General features: G+C 34.2%; 1 protein-coding gene across 1 annotated transcript in view; it reads right to left on the bottom strand.

Moving 5' to 3' along the window:
• The window catches only part of atg10 (ATG10 autophagy related 10 homolog (S. cerevisiae)), a 44,442-nt gene extending 24,284 nt beyond the window's left edge, over positions 1-20,158 (bottom strand). Inside the window, exons 1-5 of the mRNA XM_073830069.1 lie at positions 20,077-20,158; positions 15,928-16,050; positions 12,751-12,870; positions 561-693; positions 61-158 (exon numbers count right to left, since the gene is read on the bottom strand). Of these exons, the coding sequence (XP_073686170.1) occupies positions 61-158; positions 561-693; positions 12,751-12,870; positions 15,928-16,050; positions 20,077-20,079 (477 nt within the window). The 5' untranslated portion in view covers positions 20,080-20,158. The remainder of the gene's footprint in view (positions 1-60; positions 159-560; positions 694-12,750; positions 12,871-15,927; positions 16,051-20,076) is intronic.
• Between the last annotated feature and the right edge of the window lie 281 nt (positions 20,159-20,439).

Here is a 20,439-nt window from a genome sequence, read left to right on the forward strand (position 1 = left end):
TTAAAAAATTACAAAACCCATCAACAAATTCATGATGTCATGATGTCACACACAAGTTACCTGTTGGGTCAGCGTGTCCCAGGGTCCCTGCCGTAGTCTCTGTCTATAGTTCGGATGAACGTTGTTCCACACCTCCTCGAGAGACAAGGGTCGCCCATCTGCGATGGAGAATGACATTTTCTATTCTGATTACAGCCCATATGAACAATCACTTTCAAATGGATCACGCTTGCATGTGCGTATTTGTTAACTTGCTCAATAACAGCTCCAAAAATGTTTACATGGCGGCTATTAATGTATTTACAGCACAAAGTCAAACTTTGTTGAGCGCTGACGCGAGTCACTGTGCCGCCTGCTTTCTCAAAACTCAAACACTGCTGTCGAGATGGGATCTCAGTGTAAATGTTGAGTCTGTTTTTGCAGCGCACATAAAACCAGACTTTGAGAAAGCAGAACACTGAGGGTTCTGAAATACACACACTGATAAGGGAAGCAGACAGCATATAAACAAGACTGTGCGGTTTAATGATAGAAATGCAGCGAGAGAGAATGTCGTGTACCTAACGTGGAGGCTCTGAAATAGAGGACGGGGATCTGATAACTGCAAGAATACAGAACGTGGTATTCATAGCGCAGCACAGCGTGAATTTCACATACTGCCTGAACTCCAGCCGTTTCATCCTCGACGTTTGCCTAGAAAACAAGACAGAGAGAAACGGAAAGAAAGTGAGAGAGATAAACTCATGCCATTCGATGACAAAGATGTAGCCATAAATGCAACAAAAAAGCATGAGAATTCATATAAAGGAAGTAAATCCTGAAAAAGTATGTTTTTTTTTCTCAGAAATGAGGCAAAATGGGTGTTTTAATAATCAGAAATGTTTCTTGAGCTCAAAGCAGCATATTAGAATGATTTCTGAAGGATCATGTGACACTGAAGACCGGAGTAATGATGCTAAAAATTCAGCTTTGATAACAGGAATAAATTTCATTTAATCTTAAATTTATCTGCAAAATGGTAATTATTTTACCAAAATAAGAGGGACATACAAATTACAAATTGCATGTCATTTTTATTTAGTACTGAGCGGAATATGATATTTCACATAAAAGAAGTTTACACATAGTCCACAAAGGAAAAGAAAATAATTTATAAAAGTTAACCCATTCAAAATTTACATACACTTGATTCTTAATACTGTGTTTTTACCTGAATGATGCACAGCTGTGTTTTTATTTGTTTGTGATCATGAGTTCATGAGTCTCTTGTTTGTCCTGAACAGTTAAACTGCCCGCTGTTCTTCAAAAAAATTCTTCAGGTCCCACAAATTCTTTGGTTTTTCATTTGTGTATTTAAACCCCTTCAACAAGAACTACATGATTCTGAGAACCCTTTTTTTTTTTTTCCAATTTTCACAAAACAATGCATTAAGAACCAGGGGTGTAAACTTTTGAACGGAATGAAGATATGTACATATGTACACCCTGAGCACACAAAAAGCAGCTGTCACACGGCATGGGAGTACTAAACTAAATTCTGTTTTAAGTCTTATTGCGCTTAAACTGTCAAATACACACAAGTTTATGTCAAACGCACGCAAACAGTTATGTTTGTGAAGGTAAACAGCTGGGAAAGAAATCACGTTTATATTAGATCTGTAGGGCAGCAGGGTAATATACAGTAAATAAATCAATAAATCCACTGCTCTTTTGTCTCCTCTGAGACTGGGAATCTAAATAATGTTCTGTGCCCATCTGTGCAGCTAACGACAGAACAATTTGTATGCTTTGCTTGAACTTTCGCCATGGCGTTAGAACTGGTACACCATTGTCGCTTGCGAAACCAAAATGGCGGATCTGTGGGTGGAAACGTACAGATTAAAGTTTTTATAGTCTCGTTTTTTCACATGCTTGCAGAGGAATGCTTCCTTAAACACTTACTGGATTGTCCTCAAATTTTCTGTGTTGGTAGATGAACCGGGGAGACGATTATAGCTCTTAAACATGGAAAAAGTCTGATTTTATCATATGTTGCCTTTAAATGAATGAATACGTTTTCATTTTATTCATATACAACTGATACGACATCTTGCCACAATTCTAATTCTGTTTACACTGCTTCAATGATCTTCTGCATATCACAAATCTGATAAATCGTACGTGTGCAGACCTGCCACAAACCCTGAGCTGTGATACTAAACCCAAAGCTAGCCACATACGTGAGTGATTCATCAACCACCATGTGACTTCATTCTTCGTCCCATAACTTGACTGATGAAAACAAGATCTCCTCATCAGTCTGTGTGGCCAACAACATGTGTTTACCTTTTTGCTTTCCTCTTGCATCCTTCATTCATAGGATGTTGTTGACATGTTGAGGGAGTTTGTACACTCCCCTCTTTGTGTTGTGGAACATGAGTAATGGCATTGTGCGCAGGACCCTCGAGCGGGTCCACATGCACAAATGTTGTGCAGACTGTTTACCAAGGTTACCTCTCTTTCGGGCGGCAAGCACTGGATTTTCCCGCTCTTTCTCGACCTGCAACCCCTGGTGATTAATTGGCTGTCAGAATGTGGAATAAAGGTTTAGGGCGCTGCAACTTGCCCAAGCACAGATAAACAGGAAGGGATGCCGTCATACTTGGGAGGAGTTCATATAAATTGCTGGGGAGTGACTAGAACTAAATACAGCGATGCGAATAGCTTACTGTAACTACATTATGTAGACACATAACAGCATAGCTTGGTCATGTTACGAAAAGAGGCAATGTTGCTGTTTTATGTCACAGTTTTAAAAGTTAGATTTGGTTTAGTACATCAGTTAATTTGGACAATTGTAAAGATGATGTAAATCAACCAATTCAAACAGAAACTATTTAGTGATTCAAGTCTTGTTGCAGGATTTAGCATGAAACGCTTAGTGTTTAATGCCGTTATTGAAAAATACTGCTTTTATTAAATTATACAGAATCTAATTTTATTATTTTGATAAATTTTTATATAAATAATTATATGTGAAAGATATTTCACCCCATATAGCTCCAATGTAGAACTTTTAACAACAACAAAAAATATTTTTCATATATTTAAAAGATTTTGCACCCTTATATAACTTTAGCATTGTAAGCTACTGTTAAGCTACTGTTTGTTTTTTCAAATTTATGAATAGTAGTAAATTACACTAAAGCTATATGGGGTGAAATAAATATAATAGATTATATTATTATTAATAATAATAAATAATACTACTAATAATACAAATATTATTATTATTATTATTATTATTAAATATTATTATTACCAATAATTTAATATAATAAAATATCTAATATAATATAACAAAATCTAATATATTATAATTATTAATACCAATAATAATATATTAATAACATATTATTGTTACCATTATTATTATTATTATTATTATTATTATTATTATTACTACCAATAATATATATTTTATTGCTACCAATAATAGTATATTAAAAATATTAATGTTACCATTATTATTAATATTGATTTATTATTATTATTATTTATTACTACTACTAATACTAGTACTACTATATATTGTAATGTAATATAATATAATTATTACTACCAATAATTTATTTTTTGCTACAAATAATATTAATATAATAATATATACTACTACTACTACTACTACTACTACTACTAACATAATGATTATAATTATTTATTATTAATAATATTATTATTATTACTATCAATATTATAATATAATATAAAATAATAATTATAACAATCATATATTTTATTGTCACCAATAACAACATATTAATAATATATTATTGTTACCATTGTTTTTAATATTATTATTATAAAATACAATTATTATACTTATAACATAATTTATATAATATAATACAATATAATAATTATTATTTGCAATAATATATATTTTATTGTTCCTAATAATAATAAAAATAATAATAATAATAATATATTAATAATATTTTTTTACCATTATTATCATTATTATTATTATTATAATTCTTTATTATTGGTATTATTAGTATTACCAATATAATATTATATATTATTATATATAATATTATAATTATTTTTATTACTACTACCAATAATATAAATCTATATAATTATTATTAATAATATATTATTATTGTTACCATTATTAATATTATCACTGATGCTATAAGAGGGGTAAATAAAAAATGTTAAAATAAAAATGATTATAATATTATCAATACTAATAATAATATCAATCAAATATAATATTATATTATTTTATACACACACTTAAAAATAACAATAATAAATAAAATATTAAAATATAAAAAATATTTTATTAAAAATAATTAAAATATTAAAAGTCAGATTAATAGCAGTTAAATACATTCAAGCAACATAAGAGTGCAATATCTTTAAAATATATATATAAAACAAAAATAACATCAACTACTACTAGAATTATAATAATACTTTTTTTATTTTATACACATTTAAAAGATATTGCACCCTTCAGTGTATTTACAGTTTTTGTATTAGTTTGTAGGCTTGCTACTTTACAAAACAATAGCTTGACTGTAATCAAACTACTTTATAATAACATAAACTACTTAATGATTAAAGAAAAAAACTCTTAAATGGCACCTGTGACGTGATTTCTGTCACACGGAGGTGGCTTTTGAGACACTGTGACATCACTATGGCCTTTAGTATGGCCCACACTGATACTCGCAGGTTTAATTAGCGATAGTGTCTGAGCGACGAGTTGGATCAGCAGCGGCGGTGGCTGGATCCCTGGCAGCTTCAATGCAGGCTCGAGAATTGTTCATGCATCCACGCCTTCACGATAACATCTCCACCCTCCCATACAAGCGCAGTCTTGAGAGACGCACTACTACTGTTTCACATCCGACGTCTGTCAGGAATGAAAGACTCTGGAAAGAGGGAAGGCAGGTCAAATAAACAATGACGTCAGGCTTTTTCCAAACAGTACCGCCGCTGAAAGGTAAAACACCTCACCTAGAGGCTGTAAAATCATGTGTGGGATGAGGAGTTTAAAGAGCGCAAACACGCAAGCAGAAAATGCATTAAATTGTAGGTCCGCCGTGGCAGGAACTCGTTTGGCGAAACGAATATTCACGGCTCTCATTCAACCTTTGCATAACTGACTCTTAGGCTGCATTTGGAATTCAAATAAAGGACAAAAGTTCAGCTGCTGTTCGCGCGCCGCTTAAAAATTTCAAAAGGTCAAGTTCAAAAAAGGGCGTTTATTAACTTTGAAATGTGTTTCTAGCAACAACTTCTGGCATCCGACGCCGTTTGTTGTCATTCAAACGCTGCCGTGTTTACGTTCAAGCAGGTGTACAGACGTAACGGTGCGATCGCTAAACGACGGCACCTGTTCAACTGCACAAACACGCAGGGAAAGCAAAGGGCTGTGTGGCACATTGCAGCCGACGCTTTAAATAGCATCATCTAAAGAGATCTAACAGAGCTGTGAGCTCAGGTATACACTTTATACGCGCGCCGTTTTTCACTGTCAAAAGAAAGATCAATACTGGACGCGCAATAGCAGAGAAGGAGACGCTCCCTTCGCCTACCTAAATACCAGCGCTTGGCGGGGTAATTTCAGAGGATGATGAAGGATGGGCTCTTTCATTAACCTAAATAAGCCCTAATTATGGGTTTAATTATCCTAGTAATTCCGTTTACATTCTTCGCACTTAAAGGATTGAAATACCTTTTGCTTCTGCATGCATCTCTTGGGGAACAAATAAAGATTGCTTCCTTAAATGTGGTTATATAGCAGTTATGAGAGACTCCAGTGGCTGAGTGAAACCCCTAAAAAGAGACAGTCTATTCTAAAAGGGGAAAACAATGCTGAATGCAAAAATATAAAATAAAATGCATTTAACCATACAGATGTGACTTGCAATGAAAATAAACATTTTAACAGAAACATTTATTGCTGAATTATTGGATGGAACCATTTTAAATCACTGCTAAAACTGCAAAGGTTTTTGTCTGCAGCCTACATGATGTAAAATAATTTCATGGTACTGCAATTTATGGTTATGTTGAAAAAAAGTAATAAAAATAATATATATATATATATATATATATATATATATATATATATATATATATATATATACACACACACACACACACACACATACACATGTGAATATTCTTGTGATAAATGTGACCCTGGACCACAAAACCAGTCATAAGGTTAAATTTTACAAAACTGAGATGTATACATCATATGAAAGTTCAATAATTAAGCTTTCTATTGATGTATGGTTTGTTTGGATAGGACAATATTTGGCCGAGATACATCTATTTGAATATCTGAAATCTGAGGGTGCAAAAAAATCAAAATACTGAGAAAATCACCTTTAAAGTTGTCCAAATTAAGTTCTTAGCAATGCATATAACTAATCAAAAATTACATTTTGATATATTTACAGTAGGTGTTTTACAAAAAATCTTCATGGAACATGATTTTTACATAATTTCCTAATGATTTTTGGCATAAAAGAAAAATCAATAATTTTGACCCATACAAAGTATTTTTGACTATTGCTACAAATATACCCCAGCGACTTAAGACTGGTTTTGTGGTCCAGGGTCACAAATATAAATGATAATACATATATAATAAATATAAATATAAATATAAATATATATATATATATATATATATATATATATATATATAAAATCAAAAATAAAATATATATAATATAATTTTATATGTAGTCTAAATCATGTAAATTATATATATATATATATATATATATATATATATATATACATACAGTGGTTTGAAAATGATTTTTTTTTTTTTGGCATGTTTGTCACACTTTAATGTTTCAGATCATCAAACAAATGTAAAAATTTATCAAAGATAACACAAGTAAACAAAACATGCAGTTTTAAAATGAAGGGTTTTTTTTTTATAAAAAAAACAAACAAAAAACAAACCCACATGTGTGAAAAAGTGTTTGCATGCAACATGCAAAAGAATAAAAAAATCAGGAAGGGGGCCAACACTGTATATACACACACATACATACATACACATACATTTATATTTATATATATATTTATATATATATATTATATCTATCTCTCTCTCTCTCTCTATATATATATATATATATATATATATATATATATATATATATATATATATATATATATATATTAATTACAGGTGCTGGTCATATAATTATAATATCTTCAAAAAGTTGATTTATTTCACTAATTACATTCAAGAAGTGAAACTTGTATAATGTATATATTCATTCCACACAGACCGATATATTTCAAGTGTTTATTTCTTTTAATTTTGATGATTATAACTGACAACTAATGAAAACCCCAATTCAGTATCTCAGAAAATTAGAATATTGTGAAAAGGTTCAGTATTGAAAACACCTGGTGCCACTCTCTAATCAGCCTTTAAATGCTCTCTCAGTCTAGTTCTGCAGGCTACACAATCATGGGGAAGACTGCTGATTTGACAGTTGTCCAAAAGACGACCATTGACACCTTGCACAAGGAGGGCAAGACACAAAAGGTCATTGCAAAAGAGGCTGGCTGTTCACAGAGCACTGCGTCCAAGCACATTAATAGAGAGGCGAATGGAAGGAAAAGATGTGGTAGAAAAAAAAGTGTACAAGCAATGGGGATAACCGCACCCTGGAGAGAATTGTGAAACAAAACCTATTCAAAAATGTGGGGGAGATTCACAAAGAGTGGACTGCAGCTGGAGTCAGTGCTTCATGAACCAATACGCACAGACGTATGCAAGACATGGGTTTCGGCTGTCGCATTCCTTGTGTCAAGCCACTCTTGAACAACAGACAGCGTCAGAAGCGTCTCGCCTGGGCTAAAGACAAAAAGGACTGGGCTGCTGCAGAGTGGTCCAAAGTTATGTTCTCTGATGAAAGTAAATTTTGCATTTTCTTTTGGAAATCAGGGTCCCAGAGTCTGGAGGAAGAGAGGAGAGGCACAGAATCCACGTTGCTTGAGGTCCAGTGTAAAGTTTCCACAGTCAGTGATGGTTTGGGGTGCCATGTCATCTGCTGGTGTTGGTCCACTGTGTTTTCTGAGGTCCAAGGTCAACGCAGCTGTATACCAGGACGTTTTAGAGCACTTCATGCTTCCTGCTGCTGACCAAATTTATGGAGATGCAGATTTCATTTTCCAACAGGACTTGGCACCTGCATACAGTGCCAAAGCTACCAGTACCTGGTTTAAGGACCATGGTATCCCTGTTCTTAATTGGCCAGCAAACTCGCTTGACCTTAACCCCATAGAAAATCTATGGGGTATTGTGAAGAGGAAGATGTGATATGCCAGACTCAACATTGCAGAAGAGCTGAAGGCCACTATCAGAGTAACCTGGGCTCTCATAACACCTGAGCAGTGCCACAGACTGATCGACTCCATGCAACGCTGCATTGCTGCAGTAATTCAGGCAAAAGGAGCCCCAACTAAGTATTGAGTGCTGTATATGCTCATACTTTTCATGTTCATACTTTTCAGTTGTAAAAAGATTTCTAAAAATCCTTTCTTTGTATCGGTCTTAAGTAATATTCTAATTTTCTGAGATACTGAATTGGAGTTTTCATTAGATGTCAGTTATAATCATCAAAATTAAAAGAAATAAACACTTGAAATATATCGGTCTGTGTGGAATGAATGTATACATTATACAAGTTTCACTTCTTTTAAACTTGTTATTCATGAAAGAATCCTGAGAAAAACAAATCACAGGTTCCAAAAAATATTTGGCAGCACAACTGTTGATATTATCCAACATTGATCATTCTAATAATAAATCAGCATATTAGAATGATTTCTGAAGGATCATGTGACACTTAAGACTGGAGTAACAGCTGATAAAAATTCAGCTTTTCATCACAGGAATAAATTCTATTTTAAAGTATGTTCAAATAAAAAACATTATTTTATATTGTAAAAACATTTTGCAATATTACTGCTGTTTTTTCTGTGTTTTTAATCAAATAAATGCAGCCTTGATGAGCATAAGAGACTTCTTTAAGTCAGTGATTCTTCTTTTTAGTCATAAGACTATTACAAGTCTTACTGACCCCAAACTTTTGAACAGTAGTGTATATAAAAATAAAAATATAAATAAAATAACACATCAAGGAAAAAACATGTAACATGGGCAGCACTAACGCATTTAATTAGTTCACTACTTTTTGCCAGCACTCTCTCCTGGCTTTTGCAGCATTTGCTGTGTTTCCCGGTGTCTGTATTAAAGTTTGAAATTCTCCATAACCCTCTAATAAAAGCTCTTGCTCCGCTTGAGAAAAAAAATTGAGCTCGCTCTTTTGCCATTTCGTCAACCAATCGAACGGGTCGTGATCACTGTTTCTACTATCGATACATATCGCCTTATAAACCAATCCTAGACAACTCAATCCAGCCATACTAATCATCAACAACAGGTGTGCTCCACATCGTAATTAGCACGATGATGTCATCTTAGATGCGTCAATTCATCTTGGATGTATCAAACGATGTACGAAGAACAGACCCCTGCTCACCAAGCCTTTATTTGATCTAAAGTTAAGCAAAAACAGTCAAATTTTGAAATAGTTGTACTAATTTGAAAATAACCCTTTTCTATTTGAATATATTTTAAAATGTAATTTATTCACATGATTTTAAAGCAACAATTTTAGCATCATATATATTTTAAATGCCATTCGGTTAAATTTTGAACAATAAATAAGTTTGAAAGCAGTTATGAAGCACATTCTACTTCCTGCAAACATACAGAAGGCTGGCTGCTCTTGTTTACTGAAGTTACGACCCCTTCATGTGCAGGTGCTCATAGACAAAGAGTAACATTGAGCACAGCTCCACGGATGTCAGGTGTGTGGCGCTGAAAGGGTTAACCCTGATAGATTTTTGTTGAGTGAGGCATTTATTCACTCCCTAAAAGAATTCCACCACTCAAAACAGGATGCCACAAAAAAAGAAAAAAGCAGTCCTGGTTTCTCTAATCTTCCACAGATCTTTTCTGGATTTTTTTTCTTCCTTTCCTCAACAATGGGGGAAAAAAAAAAAAGAGGCTTTCTTGTAGCCTGCAAGCTACTGCTTGCTGGCGAACAGTCTTTACCAAGGTCAAGTTTTCTAAATGTTCTTTTATGCAGGGCATGTCAGGTGACGTGCGCTGTTGCACGACTGCACGCAAGACTTTGAATGTTGGGGACTGAACAAAGCAGATGCTGATGTTGAGCTGGTATCCCTGCAGACAATACGCCTTTTTGGTGTATCAGTAATTCATCAGAAATTGACCAATTTCACAAGCATTTTACTTCAAAAGCAAAATGATAAAAATACAACAAATATTTTGGTCCATCAAGATTTTCTGCTTGAGATTTTAGCATGCTTTTCCAAATTCTCTTAAAATATATAATTAATACTACCATGATGAATAAATGCTTTACAAATTATATAATATACTATTTATTTAATTTATTTAAGCACATATTCCTTTTTAAATTCTCATTACCGTAATGAACTAAGACATTTTACTGTTAAGTTATTATAATTATTATTTTTGTGCTTAAAATACACAATTAATAATACCGTGATGAATAAATACTACACAAATTATATAATATGCTATTTATTTCATTAATTTAAGCACATTTTCTTTTAAATTCTCATTAACTTAATGAACTGGGACATTTTACTGTCAAGTTTTTTCATGTTTAAAATATACAATTAAAACAAACACGATGAATAAATAATGAAGGTAAATAATTGAACTGGGACATTTTACTGTCAAGTTATTATTATTATTATTATTATTATTATTACTATTTGTGCTTAAAATATACAATTAATACTACCATGATGAAAAAAAATACTGGTAACACTTTACAATAAGGTTCATTAGTTAACATTAGTTAACCACATTAGTTAACATGAACTAATAATGAACTGCACTTATACAGCATTTATTAATCTTTGTTAATGTTAATTTCAACATTTACTAATACGTTATTAAAATCTTGTTAACATTAGTTAATGCAGTGTGAACTAACATGAACAAACAATGAACAACTGTATTTCCGTTAACTAACATTAATGAAGATTAGTAAATACAGTAACTAATGTATTGGTCATGGTTAGTTCATGTTAGTTAATACATTAACTAATGTTTAACTAATGAACCTTATTGTAAAGTGTTACCAAATACTTTACTAATTCTGTGATTTACTATTTATTTAATTTACTTATTTAAGCTTGTTCTCTTTTAATTTTCATTACTGTACACTGCAAAAAAAAAAAAAAAAAAAAGTTGTTTCAACTTAAAGTAAGTGTTTGTGCTGCCTTAAAATTTTAAGTTTACTCGACTCAAATATCCACGTTTTCATAGAGTACAACTTAACATTTCATGTTGACTAAACTTAAAATTTTAAGGCAGCATGAACACTTACTTTTTTAAGTTGAATCAACTTTTTAATGTACTTTTTAATTGTTTAATGTAATGCACTGGTACATTTTATTGTTATTTCTTTTTTTTGGTACTTAAAATATACAAAAATACTACCACTATGAATAAATACTTTACAAATTATATATAATTTATTTTCACATTACAACAGTGATATTCTCATTTCCATAATGCATTGGGACATTTTACAGTAAAATAATTTTGTTGTACTGAAAATATACAACAAATACTTCCATGATAAATAAATACTTTACATAATGTACTAGGAAACAATGAGACAGTATATTGAATAATTATTATATATTCTTAAAGATTTTGTTCATATAATATATCTAACAAAAATTATATACATAATATAAATTTGCATATTGTTTGAAACAAATATTATTTCAGAGTAAATACTGTACACATATAAAGATATATTGTAAATAATTAGTGCAACAGACCAGCCTTAACTACAGAATATCAGATTGCATTGCATTATAATCAGATACTTAATAAAAACAAAAACTGCTTTCTCCAGTGGCACTGAAATATGGCAAAATCTCCTTCATGAAAGGAGAAGGTGTCGAGTCTTCCCTAGTGTGTGTGAGCTGAATGTAAATATGCAAGAAGTCGAGTCATTTGCAATCAGCCGGAAGGGCTTACTAATGAAATGGGCTGAGAGTGGAGGTAAAGAAAAATCAGCCACAAGGCACAGCCCCCATTTTGGAGGAGATCATTTCGACTAGTGTATAAATCAAAATATTTAGTTGATACTACCTTTAAAGACTGTTTTTTGCAAAAAAAAATTTTTTTAAGTTTAAGTATGTCATGTACATCCATTTTTCCCTCAAATGGAATGCATGTAGTGTGCAGACAAAGCTAAACGATTGAGTGTGCAACACCCTGATGGACAAAAGAGCATAATCATCTTAACAGTCACATAAAAGCGTATGCCAACATTAGCAAGTTTTTCCAAAACTAAAACCGGGACGTTTATAAAGCGCAGGATTTAGTTAAAGTGTTTCCTTCAGGTAATTGATCCAGTATGTGGGAAAACACTTAGGTCAGTCTTCATTTTTGGTGGCCCATTTTTGTTTGAGTTTATAAATGGATTGGCTCATTCTACCCAAGAACCACTCCTGGTTCAGAGACAGCACGCATTTATGACCAAAATGGGTAAAATGAAGTGCTGTGGGATGAGGTTAATACTCTGTACTAACCGCAAGTATGAGTAATAGTAAAAGTGATACAAATCTTACCTGGATGTCCTCTGACTTCATGTTTTCATCCTGGAGGGAACACCCAAGTTGTTGTTGGTGCAAAATGCTTGATTTTATAGGAATGAGAAGAGTCTTCTTCATGAAGCCTTCTTCAGTGCCCTAGAACAAAGTACAAAACCCTTCAAGAACATATCTGGGTCATATTTCACCCAAAAATCCAATTATATTTTGGCTATAGGAACAGTTCAACCAAAAATGCAAATTTGCGGAAATTCACCCTCAGGCAGTGTTGGCAAGTTGGACTACTTTAACACTGTTGTCACGGGTTAAAGCGACCCCAATAACGTAACATTTATCCCCTGAAATGTGACTTTTACCAAGGGCACCCTGACAAAATTTGTATTTTACCCCTTCAAATCATGATTGGACTAGTTTTGAGACTTGGTTCAGTTTTGTTGTGAAAACCTGGCAACCCTGCCCTCAGGTCATCCAATATGTGGACAAGTTTGTTGCTGATTGCTAAAACACGTGTTCTCTATCCATAAAACAAGTTGTTTCTTACAAACACTCAGCTTTTCACTTCATAAGATGTTAACTGATGGACTGGAGTGGTATGGATTATTGTGGTGTTTTTATCAGTTGTTTGGACTCTCATTCTGACGGCACCCATTCACTGCAGAGGATCCATTGGTGAGTAAGTGATGTACTGCTACCTTTCTCCACATAATTTCCAAGAAAAATCAAACTTATCTACATCTTGGATAGCCTGAGGGTGAATAATGTAATATTTATCCCCTGAAATGTGAATTTTACAAGGGGAACCCTTTATTTTACCCCTTTAAATCATGATTGGACTAGTTTTGAGTAGCAATTGGGTCGGTTTTGTTGTGAAAACCTGGCAACCCTGCCCTCAGGTCACCCAATATGTGAACAAGTTTGTTTCTTCCAAACAGATGTGGAGAAATGTAGCATTACATCACTTGTTCACCAATGGATCCTCTGCAGTGAATGGGTGCCGTCAGAATGAGAGTCCAAACAGCTGATAAAAATATCACAGTAATCCACAAGTAATCCACACCACTCCAGTCCATCAGTTAACATCTTGTGAAGTGAAAAACTGCATGTTTGTAAGAAACAAATCCATCATTTAGACGTTTTTAATTTCAAATTGTTGCTTCTTGCTAAAATACAAGTTCTCTATCCATAAAACAAGTCAACTAGTTTGAATCAAGAGAGAAATGTACACAGATCAAGCACTGTTTACAGACGAAAACAGTCTAAAACAGTTCTAAACAAATATATTAGTGGATTTTGATGCAAGAGGACAACAGGGGATGGACATTTTAACTGAAAGGAGCGTTATTATGGACTACGGGCTCATGTTTTGGCTGTAAACGGCAGTTTAAAGTTAAAATGATGGATTTGTTTCTTACAAACACTCAGCTCTTCGCTTCACAAGATGTTAACTGATAGAGTGGAGTGGTGTGGATTACTTGTGGATTATTGCAGTGTTATCATCAACTCTCATTCTGACGGCACCCATTCACTGCAGAGGATCCATTGGTGAGCAAGTGATGTAATGGTACATTTCTCCACATCTGTTCCAAGAAAAATCAAACCTATCTACATCTTGGATAGCCTGAGGGTATCCAAGATAACGTAATATTTATCCCCTGAAATGCAAATTTTACCAGGGGAACCCTGCCAAAAATTGTATTTTCCCCCTTTTAATCATGATTGGACTAGTTTTGAGTAGCAATTGGGTCGGTTTTGTTGTGAAAACCTGGCAACCCTGCCCTCAGGTCATCCAATATGTAAACAAGTTTGTTTCTTCCAAACAGATGTGGAGAAATGTAGCATTACATCACTTGTCCACCAATGGATCCTTTGCAGTGAATGGGTGCCGTCAGAATGAGAGTCCAAACAGCTGATAAAAATATCACAGTAATCCACAAGTAATCCACACCACTCGAGTCCATCAGTTAACATCTTGTGAAGTGAAAAACTGCATGTTTGTAAGAAACAAATCCATCATTTAGACGTTTTTAACTTAAAACCATTGCTTCTGGTTAAAATACGAGTTCTCTATCCATAAAACAAGTCGACTTATTTGAATCAAGAGAGAAATGTGCACAGATCAAGCACTTTTTACAGGCGAAAAAGTCTAAGACAGTTCTAAACAAATATATTAGTGGATTTTGATGCGAGAGGACAACAGGGGATGAACTTTAACTGAAAGGAGCATAATTACGGAATATGGGCTCATGTTTTGGCTGTAAACGGCAGTTTAAAGTTAAAATGATAGATTTGTTTCTCACAAACACTCAGCTTTTCGCTCCACAAGATGTTAACTGATGGACTGGAGTGGTGTGGATTACTTGTGGATTATTGTGGTGTTTTTTATCAGCTGTTTGGACTCTCATTCTGACGGCACCCATTCACTGCAAAGGATCCACTGGTGAACAAGTGATGTAATGCTACATTTCTCCACATCTGTTCCAAGAAAAATCTAACTTTTCTACATCTTGGATAGCCTGAGGGTGAGTACATTTTGTGCCAAATTTTTACTGCATGAACTACTGCTTTAAACAAAGCATATTTTCATGTTCCTTAGTTCACTTTGGATAAGCATCTCCTATATGTAAATGTAAGCAAAGTAGTATTAGTCAATTTATTCATACACTGTAAAAAACTATTTGTTGAGCCAACTTAACATAATTTGTTACCTGGCTGACTTAACATTTTAAGTTCAGTCAGCTAAAAAATGTTAAGTTGTACTAAGTGACAACTTAGATATTTGAGTTGATTCAACTTAAAATTATTAAGGCGGCTAGGTAACTTAAACAGCTTTTAAGTTTAGCCAACCAAATTTTTTTGTTGTCTCTTAGTACAACTTAACATTTCAAGTTGACTAAGCTTATTTGAGCTGACTGAACCTAAAAGTTTAAGGCAGCAGGGTAACAAATTATTTCAAGTTTACTCAACAAACTGTGTTTTTTCCAGTGTATTTTGTCAGTGAGAACTTAAGTCATTCTTGAGAAGTAATGACAATTTTGGAAATGAATATGCTCAAATGTCGCCAGAATTTTCAAAATGAAACACTGTCTTGACATGAGATTTGTGCCAATCACCCTTAAAGTTCTTTCTTTCATTCTGATCCTCTGAGGAGAACAACTAGGCCTAGACTTTGTGGAGTTACTCAAACATTCACTTCACCTTGATCTGCTCCCAGCTCCAGCCATCCTGGATGGTCTCTGAGTGTTGGAGAAAAAGCTGACAGCAAAGCCGGAAGGTCCTTTCATCCAGGTAACATGACGCAGGGTTTCTTTCACCTGCCATCTGAGAGTAAGATTAAGCACATTTAAATGGCTAAACTCACTTCAACTTCATGCTCCACAACAAACACTGAACACTGTAAAATCAACTTGAAACCCCATTCTTAACCATTTTACTCCTGTAATGTGATTTGCGGGTTAGATACGATATGAGATAAGATAACATTTGCATCGAAGTTGATTGGACCATGAAGGAACTCATATTGTACTAACATGCACATTAATTGTTCACAATTACGCCCGGAATCTCTGTTAAGAAAGCAAACCGGGACAATTCTCTTGTTGACTTTAAGTTCTCTTAATAAATCCACGTGCAGGTCATCGAAACATCACAACTTTAAGGTTGCTGGATCGCAGCAGCGGCTCTGGCTTCAATTACTCAAGAGGAAACGGTTGATTCGCTAAGTGGCCCTTTCCTGCTCGTGCCTCTTTCACCCCCTTCGCATGAACAAGCAGAAATGAGAAACATCAAACAAACCCATTTATTCACATCTTCACTGATCAGCCGGTTTAGTGAGCATCTACAACTGCAAACTAAATGGACACAACATGGCTTGATTAATTACAGCGTATGAAGCAATAAACAAAATGTGCACACACTTGAATGGATTAGCAGTCTGTGTGTCTAGCTGTAGTCCAATTCTGACATGTGAGGGAAGGGCTTTTCTTTAAATAACGATTAGCGCGTACTACCGAATTGTAATTCCGATGGGATGAGCCGCATTTGAGGCCATTCTTGATAAACGCGCAATTATGAACTCAAAAGCATTTTTTTCAAAACTTGCCAGAAAGATTGCGTATTCCAATTATTATTATGAATAAACAGAATAAACATAATAGACTAAAAGATTTAAGAAGTTCTGCATATGTCACCAGAAAGAAGTTTGTCTTTGATTAAACATTACGTGCAAAAAAAATAAAAACTAAGCATATGCACGCACTATTTGTTTACAATTTGATCTGTAACATGCATTTTAGAAATATTTCATGCTGACTAACATTTTAGTAAATATTACGAACTGTGAAGAACCATTATTGCGCGTCCAATTTTATGGTCAAGTTACAAAAAAGAATAAAAGCAAAATTAATGTTTATGGTTGTTGTTAGTTTGTATAATTCAACATGGTGGATAAAGCATGTAGGAATGTATTTATATACACACCTCTAACTGCATACTTAGGATAGTTTACCCAAAAATGTTAATTTTGTCACCATTTACTCACATCATTACTCACCAAACAGTTGACCGTAACCATTGACTTCCATAAAATTTTTTCCAATGGTTATCATCAGCTGCTTGGTTACCAACATTCTTCAAAATATCTTTTTTGAGCTCAACAGAAGAAAGAAACTTGTACAGGGTGAGTAAATGATGACATAATTTAAATTTTTGGGTGAACTATTCCTTTAAAAAAGGCACTTCATCAAACTCATAATAATTCAACGGTACATTTACACAACAACGATTTGTGTTTCTCACAAATGCAAGTTATTAAAGGGACAATTCACCCAAAAATTAAAATTTGATGTTTATCTGCTTACCCCCAGGGCATCCAAGATGTAGGTGACTTTGGTTCTTCAGTACAACACAAACAAAGATTTTTAACTCAAACCGTTGCAAGCTGTCAGTCATATAATGGCAGTCAATGAGACCCACAGCTTTGAGAGTCAAAAAAACATACACAGACAAAACCAAATTAAACCCTGCAGCTTGTGATGATTCATTGAGGTCTTAAGACTCCAAACAATCGGCCTGTGCAAGAAACTGAACAGAACTTATGTAATTTTTTACCTCTGATCCACCGCAATGTCCAACTGTCCTGAGCACATTCTCAACAGCCAAACATGGCGAAGAGCAAGCAACCGTAACTTCAGCCGATCAAGCTCAAAAGTTGGGAGTCAGTGAAAAGTCAACACTCCCGGTTGAGTTTGTGCAAGCAAACGTAATCTTTTAGTTTTAATTGGTTGCAACAATCAGGATAAGCACAAGTAATTACTATTTTGAGAAGCCGTCATACTCACAATCTCTCTGCACTGTGTAAACAATGAGTGACGTATAGGTATGACAGATTGTTTCCGCACATGCATCTACTATGCTAAAGAACGTTGATGTGAATTTTTGTGAATGTACTCAGGACAGTTGGACATTGCGGTGGATCAGAAGCAAAAAAACTATATAAATAATGCCAGTTTCTTGCCCAGACTGATTGTTTTGTGTCTTAAGACCTCAATGTATCGTCAATGTTTGTGCATCTTGGATGCCCTAGGGGTAGGCAGACTTACTGCAAATTTTCATTTTTGGGTGAACTATCCCTTTAAGTCAGAATTGTGAAATATAAACTCGCAATTCTGAGAACATATCAGTCTTTTTTCCCCATTAAAATTGGTAATTTAGTTTATCTCAATTCTGAGTAAAAATTCTGAAAAAATATCTCTGAATTCTGACCTTTTTTTCTCAGAATTGAGATATAAACTCACAATTATGGATTCTAAAGTCAGAATTAGGAGACATAAACTTGAAATTCTGACAGTCACAATTTAGATTTTTTTTTCTCAGAATTGTATGTTTATATCTTGCAATTCTGACTTTACAACACACAATTGCTAAAGTTATTAAGTCAGAATTGTGAAATATAAACTCGCAAACATATCAGCTCCTCTCAAAACTGACATTTGTAACTTGAAATTGCGAGTTTATATCTTAATTCTGAGAAAAAAAACAGAATTGCATGAGAAAAAGTCAGAATTAAGAGATATGAACGTGCATTTGTGAGAAAGTTTTTATCACGCAGTTCTGAGAAAAATAGTCTCGCAATTCTGACTACATAATTTGCAACTGCAAGTTTGTATCATGCAATTCTGAGAAAAATTCTAAATTACAAGATAAAAAGTTGAATGTTTATTTTTTTTATTCAGTGGTGGAAATGGGCTACCATAAGTTGGCGACGTCACTTTGGAAAGAAACACTTCGCAAACACTAATATTCATGCGCATGACGTCACTGTTATCGCTAATTTGCATGTTTGTAGTTTACCGCTCTCCAAAGGCAAAGCGCAGTAACTACACATTTGGTCAAAATTGAGTTAAGGCTTAAAATGGACTTTGTGACAACTGTTTTGTCTTGTGGCAAAGTCTCCTGGTTCAATTTTATCCCGTTTCAGAGAGAGTGTCAACATGTTTGACTAGCTGGCGTAAAAACTTTAAAGGCATTTTTCTCAGTTTTAGTGTTGGCGTAGTTACTGCACTTTGCCTTTGGATGGCAGTTTACAGGTAGACAAACAGTGTTGTTTTTTAAAAAAAAGTGTCAATATTATTGTATAAATAAATGGCCAAAACGTCCCTTAGAAACAGCACTGTATTCACACAGGTTTTCACATTCACACCGGCTTCCATTGATCAGACAAACAGATAGTTCCCGCCCCCAAACTTGGGCTGGTCAGGATACTCACAACAAGGAATAGCCTACTCAAAGCCACTAAATTACAGTATTTCCACTATTTAACCTATGAACGATTCACTTATAAACATACATTTTATTAATCAGTTGTTTCTGTTTATTCTATTTGGATAGGAAGTGTTTTAACATCTAAAAAATAACACAAATCACATTAAACTACCAAACATTTCATTGTGTTGACATCTCAGCGTCCTGAAACTTTACAGCCTGAATCAGATCACGAGTCTGTTAAACATGTTTTCAGGAAAACCCTTTACTGATACTGACGTTACATAAAGCGTTATATGGCGTCTTAATGGAGCTGAGCTCGAATACTACAGCGCAGATCAAGATAAAGGACGCAACAACAGTTTGAGCATCAGCTCTCGTGGCGCTTCAAGCGTGCAGCCCTCAAGAGCACCTATTTATAAAGTCAGCAACCACGTTGCTGTGGTAACTGAATTGCACGTTTTTGGACTTTGTTGTACTTTTTAAAACTACGACCGACTGACATGTTACATTGCTGCTGCATGACTCGGAGCTGTCATTAAGAACATCCACACCAGCGCAAACTGCTCTATCGCTCTGTCTTACCATGATCTCACACGGCTACTTCCGGGATCCTGAGCGCGGAGGGAGTCAAACGGAACAGCCAATGTTATTCAGCTCAGGCGGTTTCAAGCCGCCCACTTCGGAAAAAAAGCACAGCGCAGACATTAGAGGACAGAGAGCAGTTAAAACATTCGCCAAAATAATACACACAACCGAAAAGAGAAAAGATCAGCGTCCACAACGAGGGACTTTCTACCAAACTAAAGATTTGACGCATTTGTGGTAGCCATTGCGTTTTTAAATACTCTTTTCTGGCCAAAAACAGACTAGCTGATGATGCAGTGAATCCACATTTCGATCCATAGTGTATTTATAAAGACTTTTTAGTAATAAGAGAGAGCAGAG

This window comes from Garra rufa, chromosome 23 (genome assembly GCF_049309525.1).
Source record: "Garra rufa chromosome 23, GarRuf1.0, whole genome shotgun sequence".
NCBI lineage: Eukaryota > Metazoa > Chordata > Actinopteri > Cypriniformes > Cyprinidae > Garra > Garra rufa.